Source organism: Pocillopora verrucosa, chromosome 13, assembly GCF_036669915.1.
Source record: "Pocillopora verrucosa isolate sample1 chromosome 13, ASM3666991v2, whole genome shotgun sequence".
NCBI classification, from domain to species: Eukaryota; Metazoa; Cnidaria; class Anthozoa; order Scleractinia; family Pocilloporidae; genus Pocillopora; species Pocillopora verrucosa.
Genome location: NC_089324.1, coordinates 2,748,724 through 2,765,357, shown reverse-complemented (window position 1 = coordinate 2,765,357; position 16,634 = coordinate 2,748,724). Strand labels below are relative to the sequence as shown.

The following is a 16,634-nucleotide window of genomic DNA, read 5'->3' as shown; positions in this document are numbered from 1 at the left end:
CCCCAGATTCCCAAATTTGTCACGTGATCATGCAGCCAATGATTATATACTCACTAATTGCCCGTTAGGAACACCCTTGACAGGTGGACTATATTTGCTCTTTTTAATTATTTTTCGCTTCTCTCCTTGTTATATTTTAACCAAAATGGTAAATTTGAAAATTTTCTTTTTCGTTTCGTACTTTTATTCGTTCAATTGCGGTTATTCTATGCGAAAGGAAACTGTTATTTTGGTCTCCTTTGATGGGTTTCGGTGGGATTACCTAGACATGAATCGAACTGCCACGAAGAACTTCTCCTCTATCATGAAACGAGGGGTGCGGGCTGAATATGTTAGGAACGTGTTTCCAACGGTAACTTTTCCCAATCACTACACTATCGTCACAGGGCTTTACCCTGAAAGCCACGGAATAATATCGAACTCGTTTTACGACGCGATTGCAAACAAATCTTTTAACATGAACACGAACAGTTCCGAATGGTGGGACAAATTTGCCGAACCTCTTTGGGTGACAAGCGAAAAACAAGGACATAGAAGTGGTATGTGTTTTTGGCCAGGCTATGATGTGGAATACAAAGGCCAAAAACCGTCTTTTACCACGAGTGAATTTGGATTTGGAAGACCTTTTGCCCCTCGTGAAAACGAAACGATTTCTCCTTGGAAGTGGCGTGTTGATTTGGTTTTAAAATGGTTGAAAGATCCAGACCCACCGTCCTTTATCACTTTATACTTTGAGGAACCGGACGAAGCTGGCCACTGCTGTGGCCCTGACTCGGTAAATGTTACAGAAGAGATTGGAAGAGACGACGAAATTACGGGTTATCTCTTGCAAGAATTACACAAAGCAAATTTAACGGATGCAGTTAATTTGATAATAACAGCTGATCACGGCACTGCTATGTACAATTCAAGCACAGTCTTGGACTTGCATGAATTTTTACCTACAGATTATTCCTTATGGATTCCAGGTTGGGCTTACCTTTCATTCAATACCACCAATGTAACAGGAGCGTATGATAGTTTAAAGAAGGCAGAGAAACAGAAATCGCACTTTAATGTATACAGAAAAGAGGAACTTCCGGAAGAACTTCATTTCAAACACAGTAGGTTTGTAGCTGAAATTAATGTCATCTTGGAAGAAGGTTGGTTGGCAACAGTGGGACCCTTCAACCATTCCCGCAAGGTAGTCACAAAAGGAACTCATGGCTGGCACCCATCCTTACCAACCATGCACCCTTTCTTCTTGGCACAAGGCCCAGCTTTCAAGCAAGATTATAAAAGTGGTCCTATCGAGATGGTTGACATCTATCCATTGATTTGCCATTTACTAGGTATAGATCCTTTGCCAAACAATGGCTCACTCAGTCGCATTACACACTTGCTGAAAGTTGCGCCAAATCCTTCACACTCAAATGACCACTGGTTAACAACTGGAGAAGTTATTGCCATAGTTATAGGTACAGCTATTGCTTTGACAGTCTGCATGTATGCTGTTTTAATGATAAGAAGGGATCGCCGACAAATGGCTAGAGGTCATAGACCTGGTGAAGGTAACCAGCCGTTACTGTTTGGAGATGAAGATGATGAAAATATGATTTAATATCTTATCAAAATGGTCCACTGTGAAAAATAACAGTGTTCACCTTGTGAACCCAAAGGTGATTGACATGTGCCAGTATTTTCTCACAATTCCATAACTCCATCCAGCATTGGAGGTAGAGAATAGATAAACTCTATCATTTAATGAATTATCTTGATGAAACAAAATTCTCCTTACCACTTTATGAGGAACTTTTTAGAAGCAAGAAGGGAGAATTACTTATCAATCTTTGAAGGCAAAAGGTTAAAAATACTAATACAAAAGTGGTAAAGTATTCCTTGTGCATATTTTTAGAAGCTGAAGCAGGTGGTTGTAGTAGGCACTTTCTCCATACTGAAGGATGGCCTTCTAAACTCTAACATGCACTGAGTTCTATTGAGAGCCCTGAATATGTAACCAAAGTTTCTAGTTGCTAGAAATTATCTTGGCCCTGGTAGTGGAAAGGGTGGGTTTAAATGCTAATAACTGGATAAATCTCGTTCCAATAAATGGTGCAGCATCTATTGTTAACACTTTACCTCTATATAGTGAGTAATTAGTTAACTCTTTAGTCCTAGAAGTGAAAATTGGCTAGCCTGGTAAGATGTGACCACAACTCACTGAAGACTACAAATTATTGACAAGTCTTCCTTCCACCTGACATTGTACAAAGCCACAACTATCAGGACTCTAACACAACAAGCACAACTTGTATGCAACACAACAGACAGCTTATCTCATGAGAACAAGTACCTCAACTGTATTTGAGGAAAATAAAGAAAAGTCGATGTAATTTTGTTCACCAAACAATTCACTTCATCTTTTTAATTCAAATGTTTGTGCATAATTTACATTTATATAAGGGATTACAAAATTGGTAGGGCAACAATGATACACTAACTACTCTCTTGAAGCATTGAGTGACCTCTGAAAAAAAGCTAACCACCTTCCAAACTGACCTGTTTATCTCAACTGACCTCTTTGTTTTTTCTCTGGTGAAACACAGAGATAACTTTATTTTGCATCAAAAGTCACTCCAGGTTTTATTCTGGGCCCTAGCAGAACCTTTCAATATATTAAATGTCAGTTATTCATGGTCATATCTACACAGCACACACACACAAAGAAAATAATGAAAATGTGTTTTCACAAGCCTCTATCTCAATTACAAGAAATCACCATAAATAAAGAATACAATGTCAAGAAGAGCTCTATTTATTTTGGCTCTGCTCTACAACATTGAGCCTACGGCAATAAAATCTCACCATTCCCAAATATCCACCATTGGTTTTTCATTGGTAGCAACTTGAATTACACTCTCAACAAAACTTGGGAAAAAGAAATGTACTGTTTCAACAAAACTTAAATACCATGGGAAATATATTTGCCGTTTTCTTAAAGCAGCTCCTTTGATCATGGAAAGAGCACATTCATCCACAGGTTCTCCCTTTATACCTTTGTCCACAGGAAGGCCTTTGGTCATAGTGCGAGCATTTTTTGTCTCGATCAACCCTAAAACACACAATGTGACAGAAATTCCACGCTGGCCTTGCAGAGCTAAATCTTGACGCAAGCTGTCAAAAAATCCATGCAGTGCGTGCTTGTTTCCACAATAAGTTGAAACTCTTGGCACAGGAACAACCCCAGCAAATGATGACACAACAAGTATGCTTCCATTGGTCTTCCGAAGGCCAGGGAGCAGTAAGGTAGCAATATTGATATAACTTATGGTATTGACAGCAAAGTACTGTGGAACTTTTTCGAGGTTACTGTTCTTGTTCCATAATTCGTAAAATGGCTTTAAATGGTTGAGAATCAATACATCAGGTCCATCAAATAGCTTGTTAGTTTCCTATCAAAGACAACAATTAGTTCATTTCCTAGTATCTTACAAGGGTTTATAATGACAGATTAAAGTCGGGCAACAAGACCAAGGAGTAAAACGTTTCATGATTTCAAAACAAGTTCTGTGACTTAAATTCTCAGTGTGATTATACACACATAGAAATTCAAATTATGAATTTGTGTGGTTACTTTCAAGGGAAAAAGTCAAGTAAAAAGACAGGGATTCACGCAATGATTTTTATATAAAATGAGAGAAATTGTCACTGCAACCTGTCCCTCTAATGTGTCTCTAGGACCTGCCACCTTGCATACTTGGACCTGTAGGCATACCCATAAAGGAGCAACCACAGAATAATAAGGCAGAACACAAAGGGATGTATTGTGATTCAACAAATGGCCCTATATTCGGGATTATGATTAGGGACTGAAAAAAGGAAAATGCACTATTTGGTATCATTCAAAGGGGGGTGGGGGTGGGGTGGCTTGATTCAAATGTTCGATCTCGCTAATTTGGCAAAGCAAGCAGATTTAATTGATTGCTTCTTACTTCAGCCAAATGCTTGGCAGCCTCCAAAGAAGACAGATCAGCAACAACGTAGTTTGCCGTCTGTGCTCCTAAATCTCCACAACGTGCAACAACTTTTTTAAGTTCCTCTTCACGCCTGGCAACAAGTAAAAGTTGAGCTCCAAGTTTGGCATATTGATAAGCGAGTTCTTCTCCAATCCCAGTCGAAGCTCCACAAATCACGACCTTTTTGCCTCGCAGAGTTTCAGGATCAAAATTCTCACTCGTGTACCAGGCAATCAAAACCGCTACAAGAGCTGTGACTATCCCTAGAAACGCCGCAACTTTCAAGACCGCCATTTTTTCGAACGCCTGATGCTTGCTAGCAAAGACCATATTCGGAATTCACGAGTATTTCCGAAACCTTCCGATAATGTATCGACTTTGCTTCGCACGCTATATGTTGTTGCTACGTGTCAGTGACCTAAGACAATCTTGTCTCGAAGAGTTACCCTCCAAAATAATGCGTTTTAATTAATTAATTTGACACATTTTCCTTATTTAATCACTGACTCTTTGCTACAATGAAAGTGGTATTTATAACAAAACAAGGCTGGTGGATTATACTTGCCGCTTGTGTATTTGTGCTAGGAAACTGCGTGCTTCTCTATCGCTTCATCAACAAGACTTCGATTGCTGAGCTAGAGAAAGCTGCCAGATTGAAGGAAATATCGGATAGCTATCTCGAAAATTTCAAGGAGTCGGACTCCAAATTAAAAGATTTAGCTGAAGCTGTTCAGAGATTGCAGAGTAAACCCGTGAAATCCGATAATGTTGGACTTGAGATACGTGAACAAAACAACAATGAGGTTCATGCAGGCTTCCAAGTGGAAACACCAGCTGAAGTTCAGTTGAAAGCAGGGCCACAGAAAACTGCAACATTGTTGAAGTCAAAGTTACTTTTGCCAGTTACAACAGCGGCTGAGGAATTTGTGGCTGCAGTGCTAGTTATGGCGTGCAACAGACCAACAGTGAAGCGTTGTCTAGATCTTTTAATAAAGTATCGCCCTTCTGTTAAAGAATTCCCCATTGTTGTAAGCCAAGATTGTGGGGATGCTGCGACAGCAAATGTCATTAGATCATACGGAAATCAGGTCTCATTCATTCAACAACCAGACCTGTCAGATGTAAGAGATGTCCCGGCCGACATGCGTGGAATGATGGGTTACTTTAAAATAAGCCGTCATTATAAGTGGGCTTTGGGACAAGTATTTGATAACATGGGCTATGACACAGTCTTGATTGTTGAAGACGACCTTGATATTGGTAAGTTTTTACAGTCCTCTATAAGAGCAGGAGAGAGGTCTGTGCCACTCTCTCTTCCAGTCAAATTAAAAACTCATATATAATCATAACTCTGTAATTTAGTATCATCAACTGAGTTGATAACTTAAATTGGCCATCATAAATAGTTTCAAAGCTGACGATTCAAGTGTTAGCCCTTCATCATGTGCTCTGACAAAGGGCTAGATCTCAAAATGTCAGCTTTGAGTTTCTTTAAGGTGGTAAATTTATGTTACCATTACCTGTTACACTCTCCCACCAACGCAGCACCACCGTTTCTCTAGAGACTTACACCCTTCAATCATAACTTGGCCACTTTCATTACTCATTTTTCTAGGGAGTCAGGGTAAGGCTTGAGCTGAGTGGCCCAGTCAGCCAGAGCTTGTCCCAGTTTCCCAGTTTCTTTAACATGAAGCAACATGGAGTATCACTTTAATTTTCCCCCCCTTCCCCCACCCTTTCCATAATGGGGTGCTAGTCCATTGCAAGGCAACCCCTATTGCATTTCATCTCATTTCATTAGGCTTTCCTGACAATTCTTTGGTATTCGTTTACACTCCTGGGTTGAGAGAAGCACTGTGACAGTTAAGTGTTTTGCCCAAGAACACAACACAATAAGCTGGCCAGATCTCAAACCCAGACATTTTGACTCAGGGCCCAGTGCACTAATCATTTGGCTGCTGCCTCTCTCTGCTCTGAGTATTAAACATGGTACTGCAACCTTTTCTGCATTTTGTTGAATTGATAAAAAAATTTGAAAGAACTCAGTTGGCACCTGTGCCCTGGCGCAGGCAATTATGGAGTTTATTTTATTTTTATTGTTCAATTTGAGGCTTGCACTCATTGGTGAATTCAAATGATTCAACTGTCAATGACATAATATGTTTTGTTATGTATATAAAAAAAAAGTGGACTTGGAATTTTTGGGTCAAGCTGGACTTGTATTATGCCTTAGGCATATAAAGGGGTTTTCTAGTTGATTTTATGGATTTTGATGGCTGTCAGGAAAACCATTAGAGCACACAGTGTTATTTAAGTTTTCATTGGCTCCTTGTTATATTTCCTTTGTTCTCATTGGCTGTTTTGGCAAGTTTGGTTTTTGTTTACATCAAACCATCAAACTGCATTCTGTTAAGTGCACAGTTAAGTGCTAATTTGTTATTTTATTTATTTCTACCCTTACAGCACCAGACTTTTATGAATACTTTAAAGCAACAAAACCCTTGCTGGACAAGGATCCAAGCTTATGGTGTGTCTCGGCTTGGAATGATAATGGAAAAGAAGGAATGGTTAAAAGAAATGATGTTCTTTACAGAACAGACTTTTTCCCTGGACTTGGCTGGATGATGAGAAAATCTCTTTGGATAGAACTAGAGCCAAAATGGCCTCTTGGATTTTGGGATGATTGGATGAGGGAAGCCTCGCAACGTAAAAACAGATCATGTATTCGACCAGAAATTCCACGGACAAGGACATTTGGCCGAGTAGGTGTTAGTCGTGGACAATTTTATGATCAGCATTTGAAATTTATCAAGCTAAATGACCAAAAGCACCCATTTTCAAAAACAGACCTTTCCTATTTACTGAAAGACAGCTATGATCAAAGGTTTGTAGTACGTGTACATTCACTGCCTCTCGTAACTGCTGATCAATTGGTAGAAAAAAAGGTTTTTGCCACAAATGTACAAGTTCACTACTCTTCGCCAAAGAACTTTGAACAAGTTGCCAAACAACTTGGTGCAATGACAGACTTTAAGGCAGGAATACCCAGAATGGCATACAAAGGCATAGTTTCAATTGTGTTCTCAGGAATTAATGTGCACATTGTTCCATCAGAGTAAAGCATCAGAGTTTTATTGCAAAGTACACAAGCAAGCAGTAATTTGCTAAACACATCCAATGACGAACATAGGGTTCCCTCTACTGGAACAGAATGCTAACAAAGAGCAAATCAGAGTGAAGCAACCACAAGAAATTGACCAGAGCTGAAACTATAAACAACTGTAAAATGTGATTCTGTCCAAAATGAGACAATAACCAAATATTGAGCAATCAATATCAAGTGTATGATATCAAGCAACCCTATTTATTCTCAACAAACCTCATCAACAAATGGAAATTTAACCACTGAGGATCTTTCTCTAACTCATCATGGTGGACTTCTAACAAGTATGATTTTGCATTAAAAAAAAAAAATCAACATTTTCCATGGTCATTGAGGTGTTTATTTTTTAAGACTGCCAATGTTGTCAATTCCTACCCTTTTCTATCCAACCGCTCCTTGTTTTCAGATGGCTCTTCTTGGTTAGCTCTCCACAATCTTTGGTGTGCCAGCCATTGAAAAAAATAGTTGGCAGTGAGAAGTAAGTTAGTGCTTAAAGGGCAAATCTCTGCAACATCTATTCCCTTTGGTTTTACTTTTACTTTTTTTTTTCTAGTGTTAATAAATCTTTTTTAGTATACAGGTGAACAGAAATAAAGCAACATGAAAATTTATTTCAGATCTCAACAGATATTTTACATTATTTTGCTGCAACTTCTGAAAAAAGTAACCAGTGAAAATGCCAGTTTCTGTTGCTTCTGGAGAACACTGAATCTTACTCTTTATCACTGTGTAGAGTTGAAATAATTGATAGTACACCCTCAAACTAGACTTAGACTCTTGCAAAACTTGTTTCCAAAGTCAACGATAGATTAGGTTAATTTTAGCAAAGTTTAATGACTGAACATATGTAACAATCATTAACCAAAGTGAGGTTGAGTAGGGTTGGATATTTACCAAGTTCCAAAGTGGCAAGGTTAATATTCAAACCTTTTGCTGACTTTTGAGGTGAATACTCATTTTAGTATATACCACACAGGTTACCCTAAGCTCTTGAAGTGCAATTTTGTCTCCCTGGCTCCTCGAAGGTGAATATTTCTTGCTAATTACTTCCAAACTACCCAATCAGGGCATGCAAAAAGTACTTCTAACCTGTGTTCTAAATACAAATAAAAATTATTGTACTTTTCCAGGTTGGCTTGTTTCTTTGTACAAGGAGAAGACTTTCTTGCCATCCAGCCATTTAAAATTAATTAAAGTCGAACTTTAAACACTGCCACTTTCTTGTCAACCTTTATTCTCGTTGCACCTTCAATTTACATCATCTTTTCCATAAGAACAAAATATTTTCACTGTGCAATTTCCTCTGACTGAATGTTCCTCGCAATCAAACTTAAAGTGCTACACTGACAACAGCCACCATTAAAATGAAAATCAAAATAAAAATGTTGTAAAATAATATTCAACAAGATTAGCAGAACTATTTTAACACCTTTGAGTTAACAAAGAGTTAGCAACTGCAAGTAAAACTTTGAATTTCTCTGGAAAGGCTCTAATACATCAATATATACAGAGTTTGATGGACAATTTTAGGACATTTATTGCTCCTTCACTCCATCATCTTCAGCAGGTTGATCAGCATCTTTTGTTGCACCATTTGCCTCATCTGGTTCTTGTTCTGTATCCTTTTTTGCATTTCCTTCTGCAGCTTCATCCTCCTTTGCCTCCTCATGGCTTTCTTTGACTGAGTCTTCTGTCACTAGTTCCTCCTCCTCCTCTGTTTGTTTAGCTGCCTCAGTTTCCTCATTTTGTTCATTTGCTGTTTCTTTGCTTTCCTCTGCACCTTCATGTTCATCTGCAGCACTTTCTTCTCCAGATTTGACCCCTTGTTGGAGATTAAGTGTACATAAGTGAATAATGATAAAACAACTTTTCCCAGCAGCTATTAATGACACCAATTTTCAATTGAATGTCAAAAGCAATGCCTTTCTTTTCCCATACTTAGCCCAGTTGGTGTGTTTTTACCCTTTGAACTTTCATGCATCCATTTCATGAGAAATTTTCCCTTTTTCCTTACTGGTTGTAGTGATTTAAAATTAGTTGACAAATTGTCCAGCATAAAAAATGACCCAGCCTGAACCTCCCTCATTTTACACTCTGCCCCTACTACCAAGCTGTTTAATATTTCACACAGATTTTGCACTGTTTACCTGCTGAACACCTGGAACAGAGTAAACCTCTTAGGATTAAGTTTCTAAAGAAACTGTGGTGTTGTGTTGGTGGGGGAGTGTAAGAAGATAATTTGGTTTTATCATCTGAGTTGATAATGAAAATTGGCCACCATGAAAAGTTTCTAAGCTGATGTTTGAAGCATTTATTTACTAGCCCTTTGTCTGAGCAAATGGCTGAGGGCTAATGCTCAAAATGACCACATTAGAAACTCTTTATGGTGACCAACTTACAATATCAACTTAGATGACAAAACCAAATTATATTATTAGTTAAACTTTTAGAGAGTTTATCAATACCCTAGGTCACCTATGTTTAATAATGAGCAATAGGGCTCTGGTCGTCTAAGATCTTCGGGCATAACTGCTCATTAAAAAGGAGTAAACACCATGACAACCCACTCACCTTGTGTGATCCTGTCATTGACATCATTGATGGCTTTGGATATGGCATTTTCAGCTGCATCATCCTCCAGTATTTTGGCTAGGTCTAGGGCTTTTTCAAAGGATTGCAGGGCATCTTTGAGATCTCCAAGCTTCACTAAATTGCAAACAGTCAAGTTGTAATGTTAAGGATCAGTCAATGGAAAACTACTTTTTAAAAACCTTTAAAAAAAAAAAACTTGCTTAACATTTGATTTTTAAATGATAATTGTGTGGCCTGCACTGTGGCTCACTAACAAGTTTAAAAATAATTCACTTCGACCTGCTATTATCTTTCTCTAAACAGGACAGCTGGGACATTGCTCAGATGCTGATCTTGGCAGTATGTAGTACACTGGTTGCATATGATACTAGGAAATAACATTGCTCATAAATGAATTCTATGCAGCTCAGTTGTTGGATCTTTCAAAAGCAAAATAATTATTATAGCCACCTTGCTTATGAATCTTCATGGGGATTTAGAGTTGTCTTTAAACTTTTAGGTACTCCAGCAAATCCCAAGATCTGATTGTTAATTCTCTCCTCTTGACTAACTTCTACACATTTTCTTGCAGTTACGAGAATTTAGATCAAGCTGACAACTTCTATCTGAAAATTTTGAGTATCCTCATGACCTGTTTGCTGGATAATGTATATATATATCATAGTTGGAAGTTACATGTTAGTCACTTCTGGGAGTTGACAGTTTATATTTAAATTCAAACAAGGCCTATCTTATTAGCAACAAAAATCACCTTCAGCTTGAGCTGCAAGAACTGTGGCATTAAGCTGCCACACTTTATCATCTGCTTGCTCTGCTGCAGCCAATGATCTTTGACCAAACTCCTTAGCATCCTGGTAGTATTTGAGCTCTAAATGACACCTGCCAATTTCATGATAAAGCCATGTGCTTTCTAAAACTGATTTACTGAGTGGAAGTTTCTCCATCCAGGAATCGATAGCTTTGGTGTATTCTCCCATCTTAGCATACAGTCTTCCAAGGTTGTCCAGTGCTCGTGATTTAGCTTCCTTGTTCTCCCTAAGAGGGAAATGTAGAAAATAGAGGAAAGTGTTTTAATTTATAAGCTCTCTTAATATTGAATGGTCATTGTTTATAAGGTATCTCACAATTGTCTGTTAAAATTTCATTCATAGAATTTGTACCGCCCCTTTAATGATTACAGGTGCCTATACCACCATCAGCAACTATTTGATGATGAAACCTCCATGTGATCCTAATTATCAGGAGGGTGTACACTGAGTTTCATTTCTTTCTGCTTCATGGGAAAAAACCGTAATGTGGTATTTTCCAGCAACTGACTTCATTAGAACACAGATCACTTTAATTTACCAAATTCTATCAGCTGGACCAGTTCTTGAACTGTATCTTTTTACAAGTAACAACTTACATTTTTTTAGCAGCCTTCAGATCTTTTTCATGGAACTTCAAAGCTTCTTCATAATTTTCCATCTCAAGATGAGCATTTCCAATACAAGAGTACAAATTACCCACAACCTCTGCCTTGTTTGGGACACTCTCTGCTCCTAATGACTGTACTGTTTTTAAAGTTGACTGTGCCTTATTTAAACTTGTCTCTGGATCACCATCTGCCAACGCCTGGTCTATTTCCTCCAAGGATCTCAAGATGAATTTTGTTGTGTCAGCAGGGAGTTGCCTCTGAGGAGATTTTCTTGGGGGCAGTTTCTTGTTCTTGCGAGCATAGAGTGGTTCTTGTTGTCTCCAGAATTCAATTCTCGTATCTAAATAACTCAAGCCATCTTGGACCAGATCATAAATTGGTTTACTGCTATTTCCATGAATAAAATCTACAAAAAAAGAAAATAGAGTTTAGGAATGCAAGAATTACAAGACAAACACTCAGAATTTTGTTATGGAATGTTTAGCGGCTAACTTGAATTTTTTAGGAAGACAGATTCTTGGGAGAAAAAAGAAATTTCATTCCTAATTAACCTAATTGCCAGTGGTCTCTCGGTTCTTCTATCAATCCTGATTTGAGCATATATAGTTTGCCAAAGGACTCCAATTCCAATCACTAGGATTTATCCTAGGTTGTTTTGCAACAAAGACAATTTTTGCACTTGTAAAATGTAGGTGATGACAAAAAATTTGCCTAACTAAACAACTTTTTTTCTTGAAGGGAAAAGGTGCTTACTCTTCAGAACAAAAATTACACCTCCACTACATGCTGCCAAAAGTTAATTGACCAAATAAGGATGCCTAAAGCTGTATGTTTATGCTAACTGTTATTTCCATCTCTGCCTATAATTAAAGATCATGGAATACACACAATAAGAGTAAGTAAAAAGGCAAAGAGATGAGGAAATTAGAACTGTTGCATATGATGTTGCATACCTTGGTCATCCATTAGTTTCTCAAGGTACTTCTTGTCTGCATATAATTCACCTAAAAGCTGCAAAAAAAAAAGGAAAAATTAAACCAATAATCAAAAGTAATTCAATTGAGTCCTGATGATCAAACAGCCAGAAAAATTAAGACTCCACTGTCAAAGGTAGTACAACTGTAAAATGGGCTTACTTTTTTGACTGTTTTTTCTGATTTAACAGGACTTTTGGTGTTTTTTCCCCGGTTTGCTGCTTGTTGTTGATTTCTTGCCGCCAGAGCAGTTGGTTTGCTGTAGCCTTTAGTTGTCTTTTTCTAACATTGAATAAAAAGAATAAGTTGGAACATTCAACAGCATTCAACAGCATTGATGGAAACTTAGAGCTCTTTGAGTCATTGAACAACTATTGGTATGGTAAAAAATCTACCCCATAGAATTACATCAGAATTCAATATCCAAGGAATTCAGAGTGATGGTACTCCTTTATAAATAAGGACAACATCTTTTGATGTATATATGAGCTACTGAGATGATGTTACTAACTTAAAAACAGTCGTATACTCACAGCTTCATCCTGTTTGGCAAAAAAGGACAAATCTCCTTTATTTTCCAATTTGACCCTGGCTTTACCTGGAAACCAAAACATCAATAAAATATTTGTTTACAGAATTACTCTCATGACATGTGGTAAGTAAAGTTTTGTTAGTATTAAGTTTCACCTTGAAGTTATACACGCAGTAATGTATATAAAAAGAAATCGCTGGTTGCAGTTTTATATCTCACATGTGCATTCAGTAACTGTAACTAAATAATAGCGGAGCTCGCAGAGCATAGCCCCATAATTATACAAAATAGTAGTAACCCATCAAGCTGGAAAAATTTGGATGTATGACCGCACAACCGTACAATTGTACAACCGTACAAGATGCTACTTTTAACATGCATGGTCAACTGAATTGCGGGCACACCAACACCACGGCTTTGTTCAGTAGTCCAGTGGTCAGTGCACTGGGCTCCAAGTTGGACAACCCGGGTTCTAGTCCTGGCCGGGGCAAGGTGTTGTGCCCTTGAGACGTGTGGGAAAAAAAAATGCGAGCTCTGCCTTTAGGCTTGGCTAAATCTATATATCAAATAAGTTAGAAAGGTCAGTGCATGCATGGGGTAAAGCTATAAAAGATTTTGAATAATACTTGAGAAATTAATGAAAGTTACGGCATGTAAAACTTTTTTAAAATGCAAGTTTTCACACATTGTTAAAATTTTGGTTTGTAAACAGATCTCTTCTCACTAAGGGTGGTCAAAAAATTCATTACACAAAATCAGATCTAGATGGAGTGTCACAAAAGTGCAGTAAAGACATGTCAATTCATCATATTTATTGATCTTTGTTTAATACATCTGACTGCTTGAGGCAGGGGGGGGGAGAGGGGGGTTAGTTTTCAAGACCAATCAACGAGTGACATCAGATTAAACCATAGGCACTCAATATAAATCTATTCAGTAAATTAATTCTAACAAGTAATTCTTACTTCCAATAGCATTATCAATGGCCTCTTGAGCTTTCTGGATGCCAAGTTTGAACTCCTCCTGGTCTTGTCTCAGCTTATATCCACGGTGATAATACAAGAGAGCATACTCAAACTCTCCCTTGGAATAAAGTGCTTCTGCTTTCTGATAAAGGCCCTGTATATAAATCAATTCCCTTTGTTAGTAACTGAAATGTTGAACCTCCACAACAAACGAGTACCGTTAGTAAGAAAATTACTCTACCATACTTACCTTTCAATAAAACATTGAGGAAGAATTCCTCAAAATAAGGATACTTGCCAAAATTTAATGCAAGAAAATTTCCAATCATTTTCTTTTTTCAGAGAGGGAATTTAAGACAGTGGCAGATCCAGACCTTGAGCTGGGGAGGGGGGAGGGCCGGTGGTTTTTCGTCGCTTGCCATACAGCTTTTCTTCCATCTGTGATTCTCGCCCCCTGGGTCCCTCCCCTAGATCCACCATTGTTAGAACACATCCCTTGAGATCCCTATCCCTGTAACTCCCATCACTGAGATGAAAACCTTTTAACCCTTTAACCCCTAAGAGTGACTAGCATCTAATTTCTCCTTACAATGCCACCACTGAATCACTCATTAATGTCATGAGAATAAAGGAAATGATCACCAACTAAAGAAACTCTTGATTGTTAGACAAATTCTTCTTGTTAGCACCTTAGTAAATGTACAGAGGTCAGTATGGAGAATATGAATACTGATATTAGGGTATAAATGGTTAACAACATCAGGATAAAGTCAAGGGGATTATTCAACAATATTCACTGACCCTAAGGCAAATAATTATTTTAATATAATTGCTCAGGTGCTTCTTAATTCTGTAGCAAATTCATTATGTTATTCCAACCATTCTATAAATAAAGAAAACTTTGCATATCTTTTGTTACAATTTTTTTAATTACTTGTATCAAGATGGGCAGCCAGTTTTGGATCAATATCAGTAGCTGGGCAACTGCCCACCTACCCCTCCCTTAACTCAACAACAGTCAATTGATAACAAGTTAAAGTTAATGTTGGGTCAGGGGAGGGGTAGGTGAGTAGTTGCCCAGATACTGATATTGATCCCCAGTTTCTACCTGAATTTAACAATGTAAAATTTATATTTTATTTTTTAAAAGTGTTCTACCAAACTTAGTAGCAGCCTTTATGCTCTTTGGGATTAAATTTTACACTATACTTGACCAATCAGATTGTGTACGTCTGAATAATCACCAGAACAATTATACTAAAAGTAAATACTTAAATATTCCTCACAGTTTCAATGCATCATCTAATTAACAAGTTATAAGTCAGAATAATCAACTTATCAGTTACATATAGAAGGTGTTACTGATGTAAAACCAAATTCTCTTGTCATGTTAACCATGAAATAAGTTGTATCTAGAGAGGTGAATTACAAATCAGATCTAATGGTTTAAAGTGTTGACAGGCTTCCAAACCTTGTTATATTCTTTATCTTCTGCAAGTGATTCTTCTGCGTCTCTCAGTGCGGCATCAGCATTGCCTAACCTCAAGTAACACTTTGATCGCTGGACAAGACACACTTTGTAACCTGGCTGTAGCTCCAGGGCCTGTGAAAAGAAGATGTAAAATTTAGGTCATTTAATTTCATTTGAGCATTCTAGGGTTGAGTCCCATAAAACCAATATTGAGGTAATTGTGTCAGCCAATCAGAACAAATCACAGAGAACTAAGATGCTTGTGTGGGTAAGGACAATTCACATCATTTGTGGGCACATTAGATAAATATTTGGTATCTAACATTTTTTCATGATTGTAAAAAACTGGTTCTAGTTGTATAAAGGCCTGAGATAACACCATCCAACAGATAAATTCACCATCCAGCGGATAGCTTTTAACAAAACATACTGTGCTATCCACCAGATTGAGATTCATCCAGTCAATAGCTTTATCCATGCTTCAAACAACCAGGGCCTGGTAACTGGCCCTCAAGTTCTACCTGCAATCATGCTATTTAACAAACACAACAAAGCAAGTTCAATTCCTAGTCATTAAATTTTGTCGATCTCATGTCGGATCAGAGAAAAGACTAACATCCTGTAACCGCTAATATTTTGAAAGGTCCAATCACAGTAGGAAGTCATGCAACGACAGCAACTTGGCTACAAAAGTACATCACGATGCTTAAATAATCACATAGATAAACGGTAATTTTGTTTTATTATCTTTAATCTTGAACTAATGGCAAGACTTCAAGACTTCCAAAGCAAAGAAGTAGCATTTATAAGAGCTCGAATAAATCAGGATATTCTAGAGAATCGTAAGTGTTTTTGATCAAAGAATATTTCATTGAAATCGACCAAGTTATTCGAGTATACCTGAGTGTAACTATCCAGAGCCTTTTTGTATTCCCCCTGGTTAAAATGCACATTTCCTTCGGAAAGGTAAGTCGTGAAAGAACTCTTTGGCCCTTCTGGTTCGTCGTCGTCGTCATACATGGCGGAAAAATGGCTTTTTTTTCCGGAAGACTACGGATAAAATAAAATTACTCACAACACGACAAAACTGTAAATATGGCCCCTTGACTGTTCTTGCTTGTCGTTAAGGGAGGGTTGCTAAGTAGAACCCAGTACTTTGCCTCTACAACAACAACCGCTGTACAGTGTTTTTGTGTTTAGAAAACCTTTGTCGACAGTGGTCGAGGTACTTCCTACAAATGAAAACAAAAGATTAGTTTTTATTTGACAAGTGCTCATTTGACGTAAGGTTGAGTATTCTCGTTACTGTCTTTCTATGGATATAATAGAGAGAAATTATATGTTAACCACGGCTGGGGGTGTGTAGGGTTATTTAAAAGTAATATACGCTTTTTTGATCTCACTACTCCCTACTGCAATTTATTTTGTGGAATATACATAAAAAAAATTTTGTTATGTGTCATGGGCAATTTTAATTTGTTTAAACGAATGTTTTTCCTTATTTAGAATTTCATTTCCCTGAGGG

The 16,634-nt window shown here is 37.7% G+C and overlaps 3 protein-coding genes and 1 pseudogene across 3 annotated transcripts; 2 read left to right on the top strand and 2 right to left on the bottom strand.

Moving 5' to 3' along the window:
• Positions 1–40: 40 nt before the first annotated feature.
• LOC131779525 (bis(5'-adenosyl)-triphosphatase enpp4 pseudogene) lies at positions 41–2,907 on the top strand (annotated as a pseudogene).
• Positions 2,825–4,314, bottom strand: LOC131779527 (hydroxysteroid 11-beta-dehydrogenase 1-like protein). The gene is made up of 2 exons (XM_059096088.2): positions 3,972–4,314; positions 2,825–3,431 (listed from the first exon to the last, which is right to left on the bottom strand). Exons 1-2 carry the CDS (start codon positions 4,287–4,289, stop codon positions 2,841–2,843), a joined length of 909 nt encoding a protein of 302 aa, XP_058952071.1. The 5' UTR covers positions 4,290–4,314; the 3' UTR covers positions 2,825–2,840.
• A 105-nt stretch (positions 4,315–4,419) lies between these two features.
• LOC131779526 (alpha-1,3-mannosyl-glycoprotein 2-beta-N-acetylglucosaminyltransferase-like) lies at positions 4,420–7,319 on the top strand. Its single transcript, XM_059096087.2, has 2 exons — positions 4,420–5,255; positions 6,459–7,319. Exons 1-2 carry the CDS (start codon positions 4,514–4,516, stop codon positions 7,112–7,114), a joined length of 1,398 nt encoding a protein of 465 aa, XP_058952070.1. The 5' UTR covers positions 4,420–4,513; the 3' UTR covers positions 7,115–7,319.
• A 145-nt stretch (positions 7,320–7,464) lies between these two features.
• On the bottom strand, positions 7,465–16,213 carry LOC131779523 (outer dynein arm-docking complex subunit 4-like). The gene is made up of 10 exons (XM_059096085.2): positions 16,010–16,213; positions 15,110–15,241; positions 13,639–13,792; positions 12,675–12,739; positions 12,304–12,423; positions 12,121–12,178; positions 11,156–11,573; positions 10,502–10,785; positions 9,730–9,864; positions 7,465–8,980 (listed from the first exon to the last, which is right to left on the bottom strand). Exons 1-10 carry the CDS (start codon positions 16,127–16,129, stop codon positions 8,694–8,696), a joined length of 1,773 nt encoding a protein of 590 aa, XP_058952068.2. The 5' UTR covers positions 16,130–16,213; the 3' UTR covers positions 7,465–8,693.
• Between the last annotated feature and the right edge of the window lie 421 nt (positions 16,214–16,634).